At 41.7% G+C, this 20,519-nt stretch overlaps 1 protein-coding gene across 4 annotated transcripts in view; it reads left to right on the top strand.

Annotated features, from left to right (window-relative positions):
- The window catches only part of NALCN (sodium leak channel, non-selective), an 871,910-nt gene that overhangs the window by 211,742 nt on the left and 639,649 nt on the right, over positions 1-20,519 (top strand). For all 4 annotated transcript variants that reach the window (XM_073569511.1, XM_073569510.1, XM_073569508.1 and 1 more), the window contains one exon: positions 17,470-17,598. In XM_073569511.1, coding sequence (XP_073425612.1) covers positions 17,470-17,598 — 129 coding nt within the window. The remainder of the gene's footprint in view (positions 1-17,469; positions 17,599-20,519) is intronic.

The raw sequence follows: 20,519 nt of genomic DNA, 5'->3' as shown, positions 1-20,519 counted from the left end.
AATCCCATGGCTTCCAGTACCATATATATGCTGATGACACTCAGATCTGCCTCTCTGGCCCAGATGTCACCTCTATGCTGTCTAGAATCCCGGAGTGTCTATCAGCCATATCCTCCTTCTCTGGCTTTTTCAAGCTCAATGCGGACAAAACTGAACTCATTATCTTAACTCCATCTCACACATCTTCCCTACCTGATCTATCTATCACAATAGATGACGCAACGCTTTCCCCTGTACCAGAAATCTGTTGTCTCAGAGAAACCCTTGACTCTGCCCTGTCCTTCAAACCGCAGATGCAAGCTCTCTCCACCTCCTTTAGCCTCCAACTGAAAAATATTTCTAGAATCCGTCCTTTCCTCAACCCTCAATCTACTAAAATTCTTATGCATGCCCTCATCATCTCCAGCCTTGACTACTGCAACATCCTCCTCTGTGGCCTACCTGCTAACACTCTCGCACCTCTCCAGTCCAATCTTAACTCTGCTGCTCTACTAATTCATTTCTCTCCGCGATACTCTTTTGCTTCTCCCTTTTGCAAATCCCTTCATTGGCTCACAATTCCCTAGCGTATCCGGTACAAACTACTATCACTGACCTACAAAGCCATCCATAACCTGTCTCCCCTGTATATTTCCAAACTAATTTCCTGATATCTTCCCCCATATAATTTCCGGTCTTCCCAAGATCTCCTTCTCTCTACCACACTTATTCTTTTCTCACCAAATCATCTCCATGACTTCTCCTGAATATTCCTCATCCTCTGGAATTCTGTGCCCCAACATGTCCGATTATCTAGCACATTTGGATCCTTCAAACAGACTTTGAAAACTCATCTTTTCAAGAAAGCTTACAACCTGCAATGACCACACTGCCACCTAAGCACCATCGAAGCTACTGCAACCCCCAACCTACTGTCTCCTTCCCGATCACCCTGAAGACTGTAAGCCTACAAATGCAAGGTCCTCTTCCATCTGTACCAGTCTATCATTGTTAGTATGTTTATGTAACCCCTTCTCATGTACAGCACCATGGAATCAATAGTGCTATAGAAATAATAATAAAAATAATAATAATGAGGTGTATTGCAGTAAATTGTGTGATCACAACACTAAAAGAACTGGCGGCACTTTATATCTATTGACATTTTTCCACTATTGGGTATTTGCAGTTTTGCCAGTGTTCTCAGTGTTGGTGAGATTTTTTCAAATACAGCTGTGCCCCCCTTCCTAATTTTTTTGCCTTGAATCAGGCATAGACTTGTTTTATTAGAAAAGAGCTCTGGTTCACACTGTGTTTTGTAGTGAATATTGATAATATGATCCAAGAAACCATTCAGCACATACATTAAGTGTATCCTTGAACCTTGATTCATCAAATAAAGGCCTATTTCACATCCATTTGATGGTATATGCTATATGGAGTTTGTCATTCTTTGGTTTATGAAATAGTGCAATTCATCTGTTGCATTTAACATAGTAACATAGTTATTAAGGTTGAAGGGAGACTTTAAGTCCATCTAGTTCAACCCATATCTTGTCCTAACCTGTCCTAACATTTTGATCCAGAGGAAGGCAAAAAAAACCCATGTGGCAAACAGTAAGCTTCACATTGGGGAAAAAAAATTCCTTCCCGACTCCACATACGGCAATCAGACTAGCTCCCTGGATCAACGCAATATTAAGGAAACTAGTGTATATACCCTCTAATATTATACTTTTCAAGAAAGGCATCCAGTCCCTTCTTAAATTTTAGTAGGGAATCACTCATTTCAACATCATATGGCAGAGTTCCATAGTCTCACTGCTCTTACAGTAAAGAATCCGCATCTGTGAGTATGCTTAAACCTTCTTTCCTCCAGACGTAGAGGATGCCCCCTTGTCCCCGTCACAGGTCTAAGAGTAAAAAGATCATTAGAAAGGTCTTTGTACTGTCCCCGCATATATTTATACATTGTAATAAGATCACCCCTAATCCTTCGATTCTCCAAACTAAATAACCCCAAGTGTAATAACCTGTCTTGGTATTGCAGACCCCCTAGTTCCCTAATAACCTTGGTCGCTCTTCTCTGCACCCGCTCCAGTTCAGCTATGTCTTTCTTATACACCGGAGACCAGAACTGTACACTGTATTCTAAGTGTGGTCGCACTAGTGACTTATATAGAGGTAAAATTATGTTCTTCTCATGAGCATCTATGCCTCTTTTAATGCATCCCATTATTTTATTTGCCTTTGCAGCAGCTGCCTGACACTGGCCACTAAGTGTGAGTTTGTCGTCCACCCATACACCCAGGTCCTTTTCAGTGACAGTTTTGCCTAGTGTTTTACAATTAAGCACATAATTATACATCTTATTCGTTCTACCCAAGTGCATGACCTTACATTTATCCCCATTAAAGCTCATTTGCCATTTATCAGCCCAAGCTTCTAGTTTACATAAATCCTCCTGTAATATAAAATTGTCCTCCTCTGTATTGATTACCCTGCAGAGTTTAGTGTCATCTGCAAATATTGAAATTCTATTCTCTATGCCCCCTACAAGGTCATTAATAAATTTGTTAAAAAGAAGTGGGCCCAAAACTGACCCCTGTGGTACCCCACTGCTAACTGTGACCCAGTCCGAGTGTGCTCCATTAATAACCACCCTTTGTTTCCTATCCCTGAGCCAGCTCTTAACCCACCTACACATATTTTCCCCTATTTGTACTAGGAAAATGGTGCCTGACATATGCCACATGTAGAGAGAAATTTTCCTTCAGAATCTGTAGTTATCTCACTTAAAAAGGCTTTATCTGTCCATATCTAATATAAAGGTAGTACAGAGCTTACCCATATTGAATGGAAGGGACCCCACATACAGCGACCAGTGCTCTGATGCACATTTCGCGGTTACGCTTTTTTTCTTGTCTTCCAGTATTATACTGCATGATATACAGTGGGGCAAAAAAGTATTTAGTCAGTCAGCAATAGTGCAAGTTCCACCACTTAAAAAGATGAGAGGCGTCTGTAATTTACATCATAGGTAGACCTCAACTATGGGAGACAAACTGAGAAAAAAAAATCCAGAAAATCACATTGTCTGTTTTTTTTTCATTTTATTTGCATATTATGGTGGAAAATAAGTATTTGGTCAGAAACAAACAATCAACATTTCTGGCTCTCACAGACCTGTAACTTCTTCTTTAAGAGTCTCCTCTTTCCTCCACTCATAACCTGTAGTAATGGCACCTGTTTAAACTTGTTATCAGTATAAAAAGACACCTGTGCACACCCTCAAACAGTCTGACTCCAAACTCCACTATGGTGAAGACCAAAGAGCTGTCAAAGGACACCAGAAACAAAATTGTAGCCCTGCACCAGGCTGGGAAGACGGAATCTGCAATAGCCAACCAGCTTGGAGTGAAGAAATCAACTGTGGGAGCAATAATTAGAAAATGGAAGACATACAAGACCACTGATAATCTCCCTCGATCTGGTGCTCCACGCAAAATCCCACCCCGTGGGGTCAGAATTCTCACAAGAATGGTGAGCAAAAATCCAAGAACTTTGCGGGGGGACCTAGTGAATGAACTGCAGAGAGCTGGGACCAATGTAACAAGGCCTACCATAAGTAACACACTACGCCACCATGGACTCAGATCCTGCAGTGCCAGACGTGTTCCACTGCTTAAGCCTGTACATGTCCGGGCCCGTCTGAAGTTTGCTAGAGAGCATTTGGATGATCCAGAGGAGTTTTGGGAGAATGTCCTATGGTCTGATGAAACCAAACTGGAACTGTTTGGTAGAAACACAACTTGTCGTGTTTGGAGGAAAAAGAATACTGAGTTGCATCCATCAAACACCATACCTACTGTAAAGCATGGTGGTGGAAACATCATGCTTTGGGGCTGTTTCTCTGCAAAGGGGCTAGGACGACTGATCCGGGTACATGAAAGAATGAATGGGGCCATGTATCGTGAGATTTTGAGTGCAAACCTCCTTCCATCAGCAAGGGCATTGAAGATGAAACGTGGCTGGGTCTTTCAACATGACAATGATCCAAAGCACACCGCCAGGGCAACGAAGGAGTGGCTTCGTAAGAAGCATTTCAAGGTCCTGGAGTGGCCTAGCCAGTCTCCAGATCTCAACCCTATAGAAAACCTTTGGAGGGAGTTGAAAGTCCGTGGTGCCAAGCGAAAAGCCAAAAACATCACTGCTCTAGAGGAGATCTGCATGGAGGAATGGGCAAACATACCAACAACAGTGTGTGGCAACCTTGTGAAGACTTACAGAAAACGTTTGACCTCTGTCATTGCCAACAAAGGATATATCACATAGTATTGAGATGAAATTTTGTTTCTGACCAAATACTTATTTTCCACCATAATATGCAAATAAAATGAAAAAAAAACAGACAATGTGATTTTCTGGATTTTTTTTTCTCAGTTTGTCTCCCATAGTTGAGGTCTACCTATGATGTAAATTACAGACGCCTCTCATCTTTTTAAGTGGTGGAACTTGCACTATTGCTGACTGACTAAATACTTTTTTGCCCCACTGTACATATAAATGAACTGATTATTTTTGTCACTATACTGTCTTAATAGTCTGTGCTATGAGTTACAGTGTCATGTCTTACATGCAAATTCTTTCATGAATCATGGAAGTTCATTAATATTCTCTGCTTTGTCTGATATAGACTACCTTGCTACCCATTACTTTTTGTGAAAACCCCCTCCCCCTTTATGTACTAGATTTTATCCCCTTTTGAATCCTCTTAGGCTAGTTTCACACTAGCGTATTTTACATGCAGCGCACTGCGCCGCTAAGCCCCGCCCCCTGCCCGCCCCATCCGGTCATCTCCTCCTACTATCGCACACGGCTGCATGCGATATGCGCACCCTATCTTTAGCATAGGGTGCGCAGACTGTGCGCTGGCCGTGCGCCAGTAGGATTTTTGCGTGCGCTGCGCACTCTTGAAGGTGCGGCAAGAGCGCTAAAATGCAACATGGTGCGTTTGGAGCACACTGGCGCACCTTCAAAAGTGCACAGCGCACGCAAAAATCCTACTAGCGCACGGCCAGCGCACGGCCAGCGCACCCTATGCTAAAGATAGGGTGCGCATATCGCATGCAGCCGTGTGCGATAATAGGAGGAGATGACCGGACGGGGCGGACAGGGGGCGGGGCATAGTGGCGCCATGCGCTGCATGTAAAATACGCTAGTGTGAAACTAGCCTTACATCTCCCATTTACTCTCTTTGTTCCTGTCTTGCTTACATTTAATCCTTAATAAAAAAAATATATATTTTATACTTTTTTTGAGTGGTGTTTTTCTGGGTACTTTGTACCCTGATATTGGTTGTATATGTTAGTAGAACCCACCGGTTATTGATCTTTATATGATGGGAAAACCCCCATAACTATGTTTATATGACTTTTGGATATTTTTATGGTCTTGACTCATGAGTATGTACAGGTGCTTCTCACAAAATTAGAATATCATCAAAAAGTTAGTTTATTTCAGTTCTTCAATACGAAAAGTGAAGCTCATATATGATATAGAGCGATTACAAAGTGATCTATTTCAATTGTTTATTTCTGTTTATGTTGATGATTATGGCTTACAGTCAATGAAAACCCAAAAGTCGTTATCTCCGGAAATTAGAATCATAACAAATAACACCTGTAAAGGTTTCCTAAGCATTTAAAAAGGTCCCTTAGTCTGTTTCACTAGGCTCTACAATCATGGGGAAGACTGCTGACTTGACGGATGTCCATAAGGCAGTCATTGACACACTTCACAAGGAGGATAAGCCACAAAAGGTCATTGCTAAAAAAGCTGGCTGTTCACAGAATGCTGTATCCAAGCATGTTAATGGAAGGTTGAGTGGAAGGAAAAAGTGTGGTAGAAAAAGGTGCACAAGCAAATGGGATAACCGCAGTCTTGAAAGGATTGTTAAGAAAAGGTCATTCAAAAATTTGGGGGAGATTCACAAGGAGTGGACTGCTGCTGGTAGTCATTGCTACAAGTGTCTCATTCCTTGTGTCAAACCACTCGACCAATAGACAACGCCAGGTGCGTCTTACGTGGGCCAAGGAGAAGAACTGGACTGTTGCTCAGTGGTCCAAGGTGTTGTTTTCAGATTAAAGTAAATTTTATATTTCTTTTGAAAATCAAGGTTCCAGAGTCTGGAGGAATAGTGGAGAGGCACATACTCCAAGCTGCATGAGGTCTAGTGTGAAGTTTCCACAATCAGTGATGGTTTGGGGAGTCATGTTATCTGCTGCTGTTGGTCGACTGTGTTTTGTCAAGACCAAAGTCAGCGCAGCCATCTACCAGGAAATTTTAGAACACTTCATGCTTCCCTCTGCCAACAAGCTTTTTGGAGATGGAAATTTCATTCTCCAGCAGGACTTGGCACCTGTCCACACTGCCAAAAGTACCAATACCTGGTTTAAAAACAACAGCATCACCGTGCTTGATTGGCCATCAAACTCGCCTTACTTTAACCCCATAGAGACTTTATGGGGTATTGTCAAGAGGAAGATGAGAGACACCAGACCCAGAAATGCAGACAAGCTGAAGGCTGCTATCAAAGCAACCTGGGTTTCCAAAGCACCTCAGCAGTGCCACAGGCTGATCAGCTCCATGCCACACAGCATTGATGCAGTAATTGATGCAAAAGGAGCCCCGAACAAGTATTGCGTTAACTTAATGAACATACATTTCGGTAGACCAACATTTCGGATCTTAAAATCATTTTTCAAGCTGGTGTTATAAAGTATTCTAATTTACTGAGATAATGACTTTTGGGTTTTCATTGGCTGTAAGCCATAATCATTAACATTCACAGAAATAAACACTTGAAACAGATCACTCTGTTTGTAATGACTTTATCTAATATATGAGTTTCACTTTTTGTATTGAAGAACTGAAATAAATTAACTTTTTGATGATATTCTAATTTTGTGAGAAGCACCTGTATTTGTCTTAAGATTAGCCAGGCTGGCAAAACGTAATGTAGCGGTCGGCAAATCCAACACCGTGTTGGGGAATATATTTAAATTCACACAGCTCCTGTCCACAGCCAGAGATCACTGGCCTGGACCATGGAACAGGGCTGTGAGAAGCGATCCCCTCATATCTGTTGTGTGGCCAAGAATTTGCAAAACAATAAAAATGTCATGAAACTTATGGGACTGATGTATCAAACATTTGGCTACAAAATTCTGTAATAAAACTATTTGAAAAGTGGATTTTTTTTTTATGCCAAATATTTAGCAACTACTGTTATTCTTACCCAAGTTTCTACAACATTTTGAAATGTGGGTGGACATTAGTTGGATGGTGCATGGCTAAGTGATAATCAAAAAATGTATTATAATTTAGGCCAAAAAAGTGGCCTAAATTCTAAAAGAAATTTGTACCCCTAATCCCTTACTGGAGTATATTCCTGATGTTGGCACACAACAGTTGAAAGATGAGCAAAATAAATTTAGAGATGTATGCTGTTAATGATTTTGGTCAATTTTACTGGCATATAAAGCATCAGTTGTGATGAGTCTGCTCGTGGTGTTTTTTTACAACCACCAAAAAGCCACAAAAACTGTTTCTGTGAAGATAGCTTAAAACTTTCTTCTTCACGTTTAGTAATGCACAAGTGTAATCACAATTTAGAATAAACTGATTTTCGATATTAAGGCTATGATTAGAAAATTTAGATTATTTTACAATATTTAATTTCAAATTATTTAGTGTATAATTTACCTATTAGAAACATTTTTGACATAAGAATAAACATGTCACTTGTCAGATTGCTTATTAAAATTTCCCCAAATTACCAGAGGTTCTGAGTTTTAATTTCCTGATTTGCATTGACTTAATTAAAATGTAATTTTGATTAAAAAATGCCTCAGTTGATTGCCAAACTGTCTGGAACAATCCAATAGTAAAACACCTAAATGTCTGTATTTGCCACTACTTAACACAATTTTTCCATACATAAATTACAATATTTAATATCTTAACATTATTACAAAATAGCAATTTTAATATTGCATTTTAAAGCTTTCAAAAAAACATTGAGCTTGTAAGAATAGTACATTTTAGAAAATTAAATATATTTACGCATGGCATGAAATCTCAGTAATTGACTATTTATTACTATAGCCATAGATTTATTTATTGACTCAAAGGGTTCTCCGAGAATTAAAAAAAAAACAAATAGCTAAAGGATATGTCATTATCAACATATAGCTACATACTGTTAGCTGGCTAATCACAATAAGTTTAACGAAGGAGTTAATCACTTTTAAAATAAAATAGCCGCCATGTTGTTACACTGATAGAAACTTGTCTTAGAATGTTGGAAACATCCATGTGAGAGCGTGCAGTTAGTAGCTCCACTGTTGTGACCAAGAGATGCATATACCAGGTACTATAATTAAGGAAGACAAATTGGGCACCATGTGAAAAGCCACATTTTAACTTTGCACCCCTCAGATCTCCAGCATTAGATGAGATACAAAGTATGGACAGCAGTTTGAGCAGCCTCTTCATACCACAGTTCTTCTAAATTCTCCAGTATTAGATCACACATACATGGTGAACAGCAATGTGAGTAGCCTCTTCTTACTTCAGCACTTATAATATCTCCAGTGTTAGATCAGTAAAACAGGGTGGACAGCAGTGTAAATTGCCTCCTGTTAGCCTCAACACTTATAGTATCTCTAGTATCTGATCAGAAAGATCGAGTGGACAGCAGTGTAAATAGCCTCCTCTTTGCTGCACCACTCCTGGTATCACCTTTATTAGATCAGAAGATATGGGATTCCCAGCAGCTCTGGTTCTTCTGAAATTTAAATAAATTGCAGGGTGTCAAAATTAGAGTCAATCGCAGTATAAAAAAGCATGCGCATAAAATACTTCTGTGAAAAAATGGGGTAAATGCGTAAACAATAGTTTAGAAATCCATAGGGACTAATTTTCTGTTCCACACAAATGAAAATAAAAACTATAAAAAGTCTCTTAGATCCTCAGAGCGCTAATAATGTTCCAATCTAGTAATCATTCAGTAAATGATGATTAAGAAGCACAATGTAAAGAAGCACAGTGTTAAGATCCAATAGTCATACAACAGGCTTAATGGTAAAAAAGTAGTAGTACCTGTGGTGGTGTTGCAATGGAAGTTCTCCTTCTATAAGCGATATGATGATAAAAGATAGGCGCTGTGATTATAAGCGTATGAGCCACAAAAATATATATCTTTTGTATGATACAAGGGCTGTCCCTGCCGGTGACAGCCACTTGTTAATGTACCCCCAGCCTGAACGCAGCGGTGGGGAATCTGGCGTGCTCTCGGCGTCTGTTTGTTTCTCCAGCCGTCCAGGATCTTCGTGACGTCAGTCAACACGTGATACTGCCGGCTCCGCTGGTTACTGGTTGTTGCAGGGACCAGAATACTTTCCAACATGTTTCAAAGACTGGCTGTCTTCTTCCTCAGGGATGGTCCCCCTCACAATAGGAGGGTTATTTGTATAGTCCCGCCATTTAAGCTGATTAGTAGAAACCAAATTTTTGTGGCTCATACGCTGATAATCACAGCACCTATCTTTTATCATCATACCGCTTATAGAAGGAGAACTTCCATTACAACACCACCACAGGTACTACTACTTTTTTACCATTAAGCCTGTTGTATGACTATTGGATCTTAACACTGTGCTTCTTTACATTGTGCTTCTTAACCATCATTTACTGAATGATTACTAGATTGGAACATTATTAGCGCTCTGAGGATCTAAGAGACTTTTTATAGTTTTTATTTTCATTTGTGTGGGACAGAAAATTAGTCCCTATGGATTTCTAAACTATTGTTTATGCATTTACACCATTTTTTCACAGACGTATTTTATGCGCAAGAGTTAATGTCTGTCTCTTGCTAGCTGTTCTTTTTAGGTTTCATTTGTTGCACTGTATGTAATACTTACTGCTTTAGATCTGTGACTGGGGCCTTTCTAGATCTTATCAGGTGGAAGGTGCTATAGCATATTGCCACATCTTGGTCTAGTGCCTTTGATCATCTAACCATCCCCTGGTGTGCTGGCCCCAGCTGCCAAATTATACCCAACCAGCTCCCACAATCCCTCTCTCCTGACCCTGTAGTGTGGCCTATATATGTAGTAGTTGCTAAGGGGAAGCACGCAATGTGGGGTACAGCACGCAAGCATCCCATAAGCAAAGCATCACAGAAGCTAAGCATCCAGCAAAACGGCACTTATACATGGCAGTTAGTCAGGGCAGGAGTCAGGTAACCCACACTTTGCCTTCCCCTTTAACCATGTGCTTTATTTTTATCCTCCTGTGTTCCCTTGCCATCCACATTCATCACCCTATCCCCCCTCCATCACGACTCATACACATCAGCCCCTCTATACTTCCTTCTCCCATGTACAGCTCCCACACACTCCTCACCTTCCTGAGAAACCTCAGCCCATCTTGCCCAAACACATCGCAGAAAAAAACTACTTGCAATTCCAACAACTATTGGCTCTTTATCTTCCTTCTCCTACTGATTTCAGGGGACATCTCCCCCAACCCTGGTCCACCATCCCCCAACCTCAACCCCTACCCTACCTCATATCAAAACCACAATAATCTGATTAACATTACTTTCACTCCCTCATCTCAATCTTTTAATTGTGCCCTCTGGAATCCACGGTCTGCTTGTAACAAGCTTCCTTTCCTACACAACTACTTTCTGAACAACTCTCTTAATCTGTTGGCCCTCACCGAAACCTGGATTCAGGATTCTGACACTGTCTCTCCTGCTGCCATTTCCTACGGTGGCTTACAATTCTCTCACTCCCCGAGACCCACAAACAGACCTGGTGGTGGAGTTGGCATACTCCTGTCCCCACAATGCACTTTCCAGGTCATCCCCCCAGTCCCATCACTCTTATTCCCTTCTTTTGAGGTCCACACCATCAGGCTCTTCCGTCCCCTCTCCCTCAGGGTAGCGGTCATATACCGGCCCCCAGGCTCACCCACCCACTTCCTTGACCACTTTTCAGCCTGGCTGCCACACTTCATGTCCTCAGAACTACCAACCCTCATCCTGGGAGACTTCAACATCCCCATTAACAGCCCTAATTCCACATCTGCATCCCAGCTTCTACTACTAACCACCTCTCTAGGCCTCTCACAGCTTTCAACCTCTGAGACACATAAGGACGGTAACACCCTTGATCTGGTCTTCTGCCGGCTCTGTTCAATCTCCCACCTAAATAACTCACCGCTTCCACTCTCTGACCACAACATTCTCTCCTTCACGCTCACAAATCCTCGCCCACCCCAGCTCATTCCTACCTACCACACAGTCAGAAATCTACAAGCTATTAACCCTCAGACACTTTCAGATTCCCTACACTCATCTCTGTCCCCAATCTCCTCTCTTTCCTGTCCTAATCTGGCTGTTCATCACTACAATGACACTCTTAGAAGCACCCTTGACCAAGTAGCTCCCCTCACCCTCAGAACCTCCAAACACAGAGTAAAACAGCCCTGGCTCACATCGCAAACTCAACTTCTCCAGCGATGCTCCAGGAGTGCTGAACGCTTATGGAGAAAAACCACACACCAGAAGACTTCATCCACTTCAAATTTATGTTAAGAACCTATAACGCTGCCCTTCACCTTGCCAAACAGACCTACTTCACCACCCTGATCTCCTCACTAGCCAACAACCCCAAGAAACTTTTTGACACTTTTCACTCCCTCCTCAGGCCAAAAGCACAAGCCCCTATCAGACATTTGTGCTGATGACCTGGCCTCCCACTTTACAGAAAAAATAGATAATATCCGTCAAGAAATCTGCTCCCAACCACCAAGTGCTGTGACTCCCATCCCTTCCTGCATCTCCCCTGGCTCATTCTCCACATTTGATCCCATCACAGAAGAAGTCTCCAGACTCCTCTCTTCTTCTCGTCCGACTACATGCACTACCGACCCCATTCCCTCACATCTCCTCCAGTCTCTCTCTCCAGTCGTCACAACCCACCTAACTACAATCTTTAATCTCTCCCTCTCCTCGGGCATTTTCCCATCCTCCTTCAAACACGCCATCGTTACTCCATTACTAAAGAAACCTGCTCTCGACCCATCCTGCACAAACAACTACAGACCAGTCTCCAATCTCCCCTTCATCTCTAAACTTTTGGAACGCCTAGTTTACTCCCGCCTTACCCGTTACCTCTCCATTCACTCCCTTCTAGACCCTTCACAGTCCGGCTTCCGCCCCCTACATTCGACTGAAACTGCACTCATCAAAGTGACCAATGACCTTCTGACAGCAAAACGTAACGGTGACCACTCTCTGCTCATTCTTCTTGACCTATCTGCAGCTTTCGATACTGTTGACCACCATCTCCTACTCTCTAGGCTCCAGTCACTAGGCATTAAGGACACTGCACTCTCCTGGTTCTCTTCCTGTCTCTCTGACCGCTCCTTCAGTGTTTTGTTCTCTGGCTCCACGTCATCTCCTCTTCCTCTTGCTGTCGGGGTACCTCAGGGCTCAGGCCTTGGCCCCCTTCTTTTCTCTCTCTACACGGCCCCAATTGGACAGACCATCAGCAGATTTGGCTTTCAGTACCATCTTTATGCTGATGACACACAACTATACACGTCTTCCCCCGACCTTACCCCCGCTGTACTACAGAACGCCAGTGACTGTCTGTCCGCAGTCTCCAATATCATGTCCGCTCTCTATCTGAAACTCAACCTCTCCAAAACAGAACTTCTTCTGCTCCCGCCGTCTACTAACCTCCCTAAATCTGACATTTCCCTCTCCGTGGGTGGTACCACAATAACACCCCGGCAGCAGGCGCGCTGTCTGGGTGTTATGTTTGACACCAATCTCTCCTTCACATCCCATATACAATCCCTTGCCAGCTCTTGCCGCTTACACCTAAAGAACATCTCTAGAATCCGCCCTTTTCTCACTATGGAAACAACAAAAACCCTCACTGTTGCATTGATCCACTCTCGCCTGGATTACTGCAATGCTCTATTAATTGGCCTCCCCGTCACTCGACTATCCCCTCTCCAGTCCATACTTAATGCAGCGGCCAGGATCGTCCATCTGGCTAATCGGTACTCGGACGCGTCCGCTCTTCGCCAGTCCTTACATTGGCTGCCCATTCATTATAGGATCCAATTCAAAGTACTTGTTCTCACCCGCAAAGCTCTCCACAGTGCGGCACCCCCTTACATCTCTTCTCTCATTTCTGTCTATCGGCCTAGCCGATCGCTGCGCTCTGCAAACGACTTTCGACTAACCTCTGCACTAATCCGTACCTCCCACTCCCGACTCCAAGACTTCTCCCGTGCTGCTCCTATCCTCTGGAATGCTCTACCCCAAGACATCAGGACTATCCACAATTTGCATAGTTTTAGGCGCTCCCTCAAAACACACCTGTTCAGAGCGGCCTATCACATTCACTAATCAAAGTCATTCTCTGTGTAAGTGTGCGTGTGTAGCCCATTCACTATCTCCATCCATCCTTCACTCCCGCAAGATGGCTGGACCTTCATTGTAAATACACCATTGTAAATACACACCTGTACTTTGTATCTCCATCACCTCATTGTAGATTGTAAGCTCTCACGAGCAGGGTCGTCTTATTTCATCTTATTTTGCTTTAATTATTGTATTGTTAACGTTGTTACTTATGACTTGTGTTTTGAAACTGTTAAACTGTAAAGCGCTGCGGAATATGTTGGCGCTATATAAATAAAGATTATTATTATTATTATTTAGGTTGGTCAGCTGTTATTGGTAAGTAACCACTCCCACCCTAAATAGTCACATGACCCATCAGCTGATCATCAGTAATAGAGTTACTTCATTGCAGACCAGCTAGGGGTTTGGAGCTTTCCTGTTTTGGTGGTGTTGCTGCTGTTTGAGTGCAAATTCCTGATGCAATATTCTCTGCTGCTTTGGAGCTTAGCAGCAGAGCCTGAAGCTGGGCATTTCTCCCTTTTACTTTGCCTGTTCCATGTTTGTCACTTCCCCTTTGTTTTACCATCTGCAGTGGTGAGGCTAGTGTATTTGCAGGCCAGTGCACTAGCCCGGGTATATTGCGGAGACAATGGAGGACAAGGCACAAGAAGGCAGTGAGGAGGGAGGACCTGCATAGGGCATTAGGGGAGCTTAGGGACAGGCACAGATTGGTGTCAGATGTCCCATCCCTCGCTCCCTACCATTAGGGCCATCTTCTCTCTTTTCCAGCCCATTGTATTTGTATGCTGTGTTGTCCCCCTGACTTACTCATGTCTGAGCGTGACAACATGGTGGAAAGCAGTGTGAAAAGATTCTCCTTACCTCTGCATTCCTGAAATCTCCAATATTGGATCAGAAAGACAGGGTGGACAGCAGTGTGAAAAGCCTCTTTTTACCTTAGTGCAACAGCCCTGGTATGGGGCCATTCCGTTCACTGGTATCCACCCCCACGCAGTGTCCACAGCCGATGGAATAACCACAGACAACAGGTCTTGGGGATAACAGCTGCTTTACTTCAGCAGAACAGGGAGATATAACATGGAGTAATGGTAACAGTTCATGTGGGGAATCCATGGCCAATACAGATCAGGATTGGATTCTGACACAGAATTGAGGTTCTGGAGCTTTAAGAAACTGGATTAGTTAGGAGCAGGACTTGCAGATAATTATAAGAAACTCAAAGTCTCTTGGTGGCATAAATGCAGAAGAGGGAATATATGGCAATATTTACAGACCTGAAATCCCATATTCATTTTCTCATCTGGCCACGGTACGTGCAGAAATATACTTGAAGTAAATAACGGATTATTTGCGGCGATGCAGGGGACCCTCAATTTCCTCAACACACAGAGCAATAGGTTCTTCTGTACACATTTAGTGCGACCTAATGCTGGAGAAGCACGCCTTAAACCGGATAGCGGGGATGCAGGGTCAAAAAAAGGTTAAAAGTCTTCAGCCATCTTGGCTGTAGAAGTCAGGGGAAGATCCAAGGCATTAGGCCTGGCTGTATGAAGAGAAGGATGAACCTCCAGGCTTGGAGCCTGGAGGGAAGGTCAGGAGACCCCTCACATGAGGTCTGCTCTGGGTCACATCTTGAACCAGACTCCTCAGGGAACCTTCCAGAACCCTGTCTTGTCTCCACAGAGACTGGAGGTAGCTCCTCCCATTGAACCTTGGTGACAGGGTCACCGACCAATAGGATAACTCTCAATTCTTGTGTCAGACTTCACATTGTGAGATTAATATATAAATCATGAATATATGAGATTAGTGAGTAATGGATTCATTTAAAACACATAACTGCAAAAGGATAACTTAGGGGTGAGTTGAGGTGTACAAAAGCTACTCACAGTCCAGGGTTACTTAAAGGGACATACCCAGTCTGGACCGGGTCACTACATTAGCATTTTTAGAATTTACAGTATTAGATCAGAAAGACAAGCCGGATAGCAGTGTGAGCATTCTCTTCTTACCTCAGCACCCCATGATATCTCTAATATTAGATCAGAAAGAAAGGATCGACAACAGTGTGAACAGCCTGTAATTATCTCAGCAACCTCTGAGACCTCAGAATTAGATGAGATAGACAAGGTGGACTTCAGTGTGAGCAGCCTCTTTTTACCTTCGCACTTCTCGTATCCCCAGTTTTACAACAGAATATCCACTGGGTACTTAGCTTCCTACTGCACATACTCACAGTCACCTTTCCCAACATTCTAGTACAGGTTCTGAAAGTGTAACAAGGCAGCAGGCATTTAAATTTTTTAGTGGTTATAGTCATAGACAAAACAATTATGATTTGTTAATTGAAAGTATTTAGTAGTTTATTTATACTGACATTTACTTTAGTTGCTTTTTTCTACTCCTGGAGAACCCCTTTAATAGCTGTGTTCACTTTTCTAATTGTTTATTGCTTTAATGTTTCTGTATGAAAAATATGAAACATTTTTCTTATGCCGACTTATATGGCTTTATACGAACTTTGATTTTACATTGATCATGCGTCATGTGTTGCTTTTGTGTATCTAGCTTCCTTTTATCTGCGCTGTTGCATTACTTATTTAGCAATTTTTATTTCCAATATATTGGAACAATTAAAAGGTGCAGTCTGTATTTAAAGTGGTTGTGTCAAAATGAATCGTTTGCTGTGTGCCAGATTGATTAGCATTTGGACCAGCGGCATTGTCACACTGCTGGCCCAAACTGTATGCTCTGATGTTTCATCCTCTGAAGCTGGTCAGATTCAGCGAACCAACAAGCTTCAAAGCAGCACTCACAAGCTCTATGGAAAAGACCTTGTAAGCATTGCGCTCCTTGCCTCGGAGACCTGCCACCACTGATAGACAGCAGAGATGTCTGGTAACCTAAGCTATGAGCATTAAACAACATTGAGAGCATTGAGATTTTTAGTAAAATATAAAAATGCTTTTTACAATCGCTTTGCAATTGTAACTATTTATGATTGTGCTAAAAACTAATTAATGATAAATCTCAGTCATTAGTGGTATAGCATTTGGGATATCAGCTGTAGAAACAGCGCCATAGGCTTCAACATTCTCCATTATTGATTTTGGGGCTAGTTATAAAGAAAGAAGTAAGGCAAGTTGTGAGGTCAAATTTAAAGCTATTTTGCCATACTAAATGGTGCATTATATCATACTTACCAACAGAAGCAAAGCATCATGCCCAATGCATCACAATGGGCAGTTAATCAGAGAACTGCAATTTTACTTTATACAGAATATTATTTATCAGCTATGTAATAAAATCTCCTTTGTATTCTGCAACCCAGCTAATAGAGGAGTACATAGCTGCTTCTTAATGGTTAGTCTGAAAAAGTAGGACATAGCTGTTTGCAAAGGATTAGTCTGTGTCTCCTACAACATACTGTATACAACAATAGTCTGTGTCTCCTACAACATACTGTATACAACAATAGTCTGTGTCTCCTACAACATACTGTATAGAACAAGCAGTAGCTAAGCCATGCAGAGGAGATTGCTGTAAGGTTTCCCTGCTATTTGTATCTTCCGTCTCTGCTGCTCCATATTACACAAGAACGTCTCTTATATTGCTTATTATTATTACTTATATAACTTTATCCCACATGAAGTAAGATAACAGCACAAATCACTCTCTGAGCAACCATTTTTCATCTTTGAAGGAGAAAGTCAATGAAAAGCTGAATTTGAACTGACTTCTATCTTCCCTTCTTAAAGGGCCAGTGCTTTTATCACAAACAAAAGGACATTTTTTCATTATACTAAAAAAAAATATGTGTGAGAGAGGTTTGGATTTGCTGTTGTTTTACTTCATGAGGTGAATATGTTCTTAGTCTATACTGTAGAAAGTGATGCATTATTGGAGTACCTTTGTTGTTTTACATTTTCATGTTATCCATGCAATTAATTTAAACATGTTGTTCTTTATAGACGCTCAGGAGAGCAAATATGGAGTGTCTCCATTTTTCTACTATTTTTCCTGCTCCTCTATGGAATTCTTGGTGTTCAGATGTTTGGGACTTTTACCTATCATTGTGTGACAAATGATACACAACCAGGGTAAGTAAGCATTTTGATGCCTATGACGGGGTGTCCTAGTAAAAACAAGTATTAAAATGTTAATAAGATATCTCTAAAAAGCCACACAGTTGGTGATCTGCAAGTTGGCACTCTACCAGAGTGTAGCATTGATTGTCCATAACCCGTCATTGACATTTGCCATTAATGTTCAACCATTGTGCGCTCCTCTTGTTTGAGGAATACTTAGGAGCTCAACTAAGCCCACACCATACACTGAAGTTTTTTAATCGCAGACCTATATCCCCATACATGTCGTTTTCAATCATTTCTATGTATGAAGGTAATGCTGTTTATAGACAAAATTATGTTCTTTTATGAAGCCCAACCTCAGCCTATGACTGTGCTTCACCTGAATACTAAGATAGCAACTAAGGGACCTTCAGTGGGCCCCCGGATGCCATAATAACCCATCAGCGACAACCCATCTGCACCCCTTGATTGTGTGACAGGGGTCTCATGAGAGCTGGTGCACACACCAGCAATCATATCATTTAAATGCCGTTTGTCAGTAATTGACCTTTTAAATGGTTAAAAGGGGAATGGATTAAGCACTATGTAGCCAATGCAATTTTTGTTTATGTAGCTATACATCTTAACTTGCTGTCAACCAAGCAGAAAATGCCTAATGCTGTTATCGGTCTAAATTAGCTTGTATTGCTGAAGTTTATCTGATTTATGGAGACCGTTAGAGATAATAAAGCAAAGACCCACGGGGTCATCAATATATATAATGAAGAGGTCAAAGTGGTCAGTTGAGCTGTGCACCTTTTTAGACGTAGACTTTTTATGAATCCCTACACCACCACTTGCTTTGTTCAGATGGGCATTTCTGCTCTTTCATTTTAGCAATTCGTGTAAGCCTCAGCACGCAACCCACATCAGTCAAAATTTAAGACTTGTAAAAAAAATGTTTTGGTTTTTTTTTATAAATATTCTACTAAAGATACCCTTACATTCCAAATACAGTCATGGCCAAAAGTATTGACACCCCTGCAATTCTGTCAGATAATATTCAGTTTCTTCCTGAAAATGATTGCAAACACAAATTCTTTGGTATTATTATCTTCATTTAATTTGTCTTAAATGAAACAACGCAAAAGAGAATGAAGCAAAAAGCAAAACATTGATTATTTCACACAAAACTCCAAAAATGGGCCGGACAAAAGTATTGGCACCCTCAGCCTAATACTTGGTTGCAGAACCTTTAGCCAAAATAACTGCGACCAACCGCTTCCGGTAACCATCAATGAGTTTCTTACAATGCTCTGCTGGAATTTTAGACCACTCTTCTTTGGCAAACTACTCCAGGTCCCTGATATTTGAAGGGTGCCTTCTCCAAACTGCCATTTTTAGATCTCTCCACAGGTGTTCTATGGGATTCAGGTCTAGACTCATTGCTGGCCACCTTAGAAGTCTCCAGTGCTTTCTCTCAAACCATTTTTTAGTGCTTTTTGAAGTGTGTTTTGGGTTATTGTCCTGCTGGAAGACCCATGACCTCTGAGGTAGACCCAGCTTTCTCACACTGGGCCCTAAATTATGCTGCAAAGTTTGTTGGTAGTCTTCTGACTTCATAATGCCATGCACACGGTCAAGCAGTCCAGTGCCATAGGCAGCAAAGCAACCCCAAAACATCAGGGAACCTCCGCCATGTTTGACTGTAGGGACCATGTACTTTTCTTTGAATGCCTCTTTTTTCTCCTGTAAACTCTATGTTGATGCTTTTGCCCTAAAAGCTCTACTTTTGTCTCATCTGACCAAAGAACATTCTTCCAAAATGTTTTAGGCTTTTTCAGGTAAGTTTTGGCAAACTCCAGCCTGGCTTTTTTATGTCTCGGGGTAAGAAGTGGAGTCTTCCTGGGTCTCCTACCATACAGTCCCTTTTCATTCAGATGCCGACGGATAGTACGGGTTGACACCGTTGTACCCTTGGACTGCAGGGCAGCTTGAACTTGTTTGGATGTTAGTGGAAGTTCTTTATCCAACATCCGCACAATCTTGCGTTGAAATCTCTTGTCAATTTTTCTTTTCCGGCCACATCTAGGGAGGTTAGCCACAGTGCCATGGGCTTTAAACTTCTTGATGACACTGCGCACGGTAGACACAGGAACATTCAGGTCTTTGGAGATGGACTTGTAGCCTTGAGATTGCTCATGCTTCCTCACAATTTGGTTTCTCAAGTCCTCAGACAGTTCTTTGGTCTTCTTTCTTTTCTCCATGCTCAATGTGGTACACACAAGGACACAAGACAGAGGTTGAGTCAACTTTAATCCATGTCAACTGGCTGCAAGTGTGATTTAGTTGTTGCCAACACCTGTTAGGTGCCACAGGTAAGTTATAGGTGCTGTTAATTACACAAATTAGAGAAGCATCACATGATTTTTCGAACAGTGCCAATACTTTTGTCCACCCTCTTTGTTATGTTTGGTGTGCAATTATATCCAATTTGGCTTTAGGACAATTCTTTTTGTGTTTTTTCATTTAAGACAAATTAAATGAAGATAATAATACCAAAGAATTTGTGTTTGCAATCATTTTCAGGAAGAAACTGAGTATTATCTGACAGAATTGCAGGGGTGTCAATACTTTTGGCCATGACTGTATGTGTTCATGGAAATAACTGTGCCGTCAAACCAGCAATAGTAATTAATCTATAAGGGATGTGCACATGGCGTCTTTTTTAAGTGGATTCACTTAGGAACTCACCTGAAAAAGTGATTCAAAAATGCTAAACAGAATAAAATTATCCACAGCAAGAGCAAAACAAATTTCTGTGGACATGTTCATTTGTTAGCTTCTTTTAACCACTTCAGGCACCTAAAGCTGTGAAGTAGCTAAAAGAAGTGACCTGACCATTCTTCATTCAGCTTCCTCTTGGAAATCGCTCAATATATTATATTAAA

Source organism: Dendrobates tinctorius, unplaced genomic scaffold (genome assembly GCF_039654945.1).
Source record: "Dendrobates tinctorius isolate UK_male_01 unplaced genomic scaffold, ASM3965494v1 ptg000026l, whole genome shotgun sequence".
Lineage (NCBI taxonomy): Eukaryota > Metazoa > Chordata > Amphibia > Anura > Dendrobatidae > Dendrobates > Dendrobates tinctorius.
This window is presented reverse-complemented; position numbering and strand designations above follow the sequence as displayed.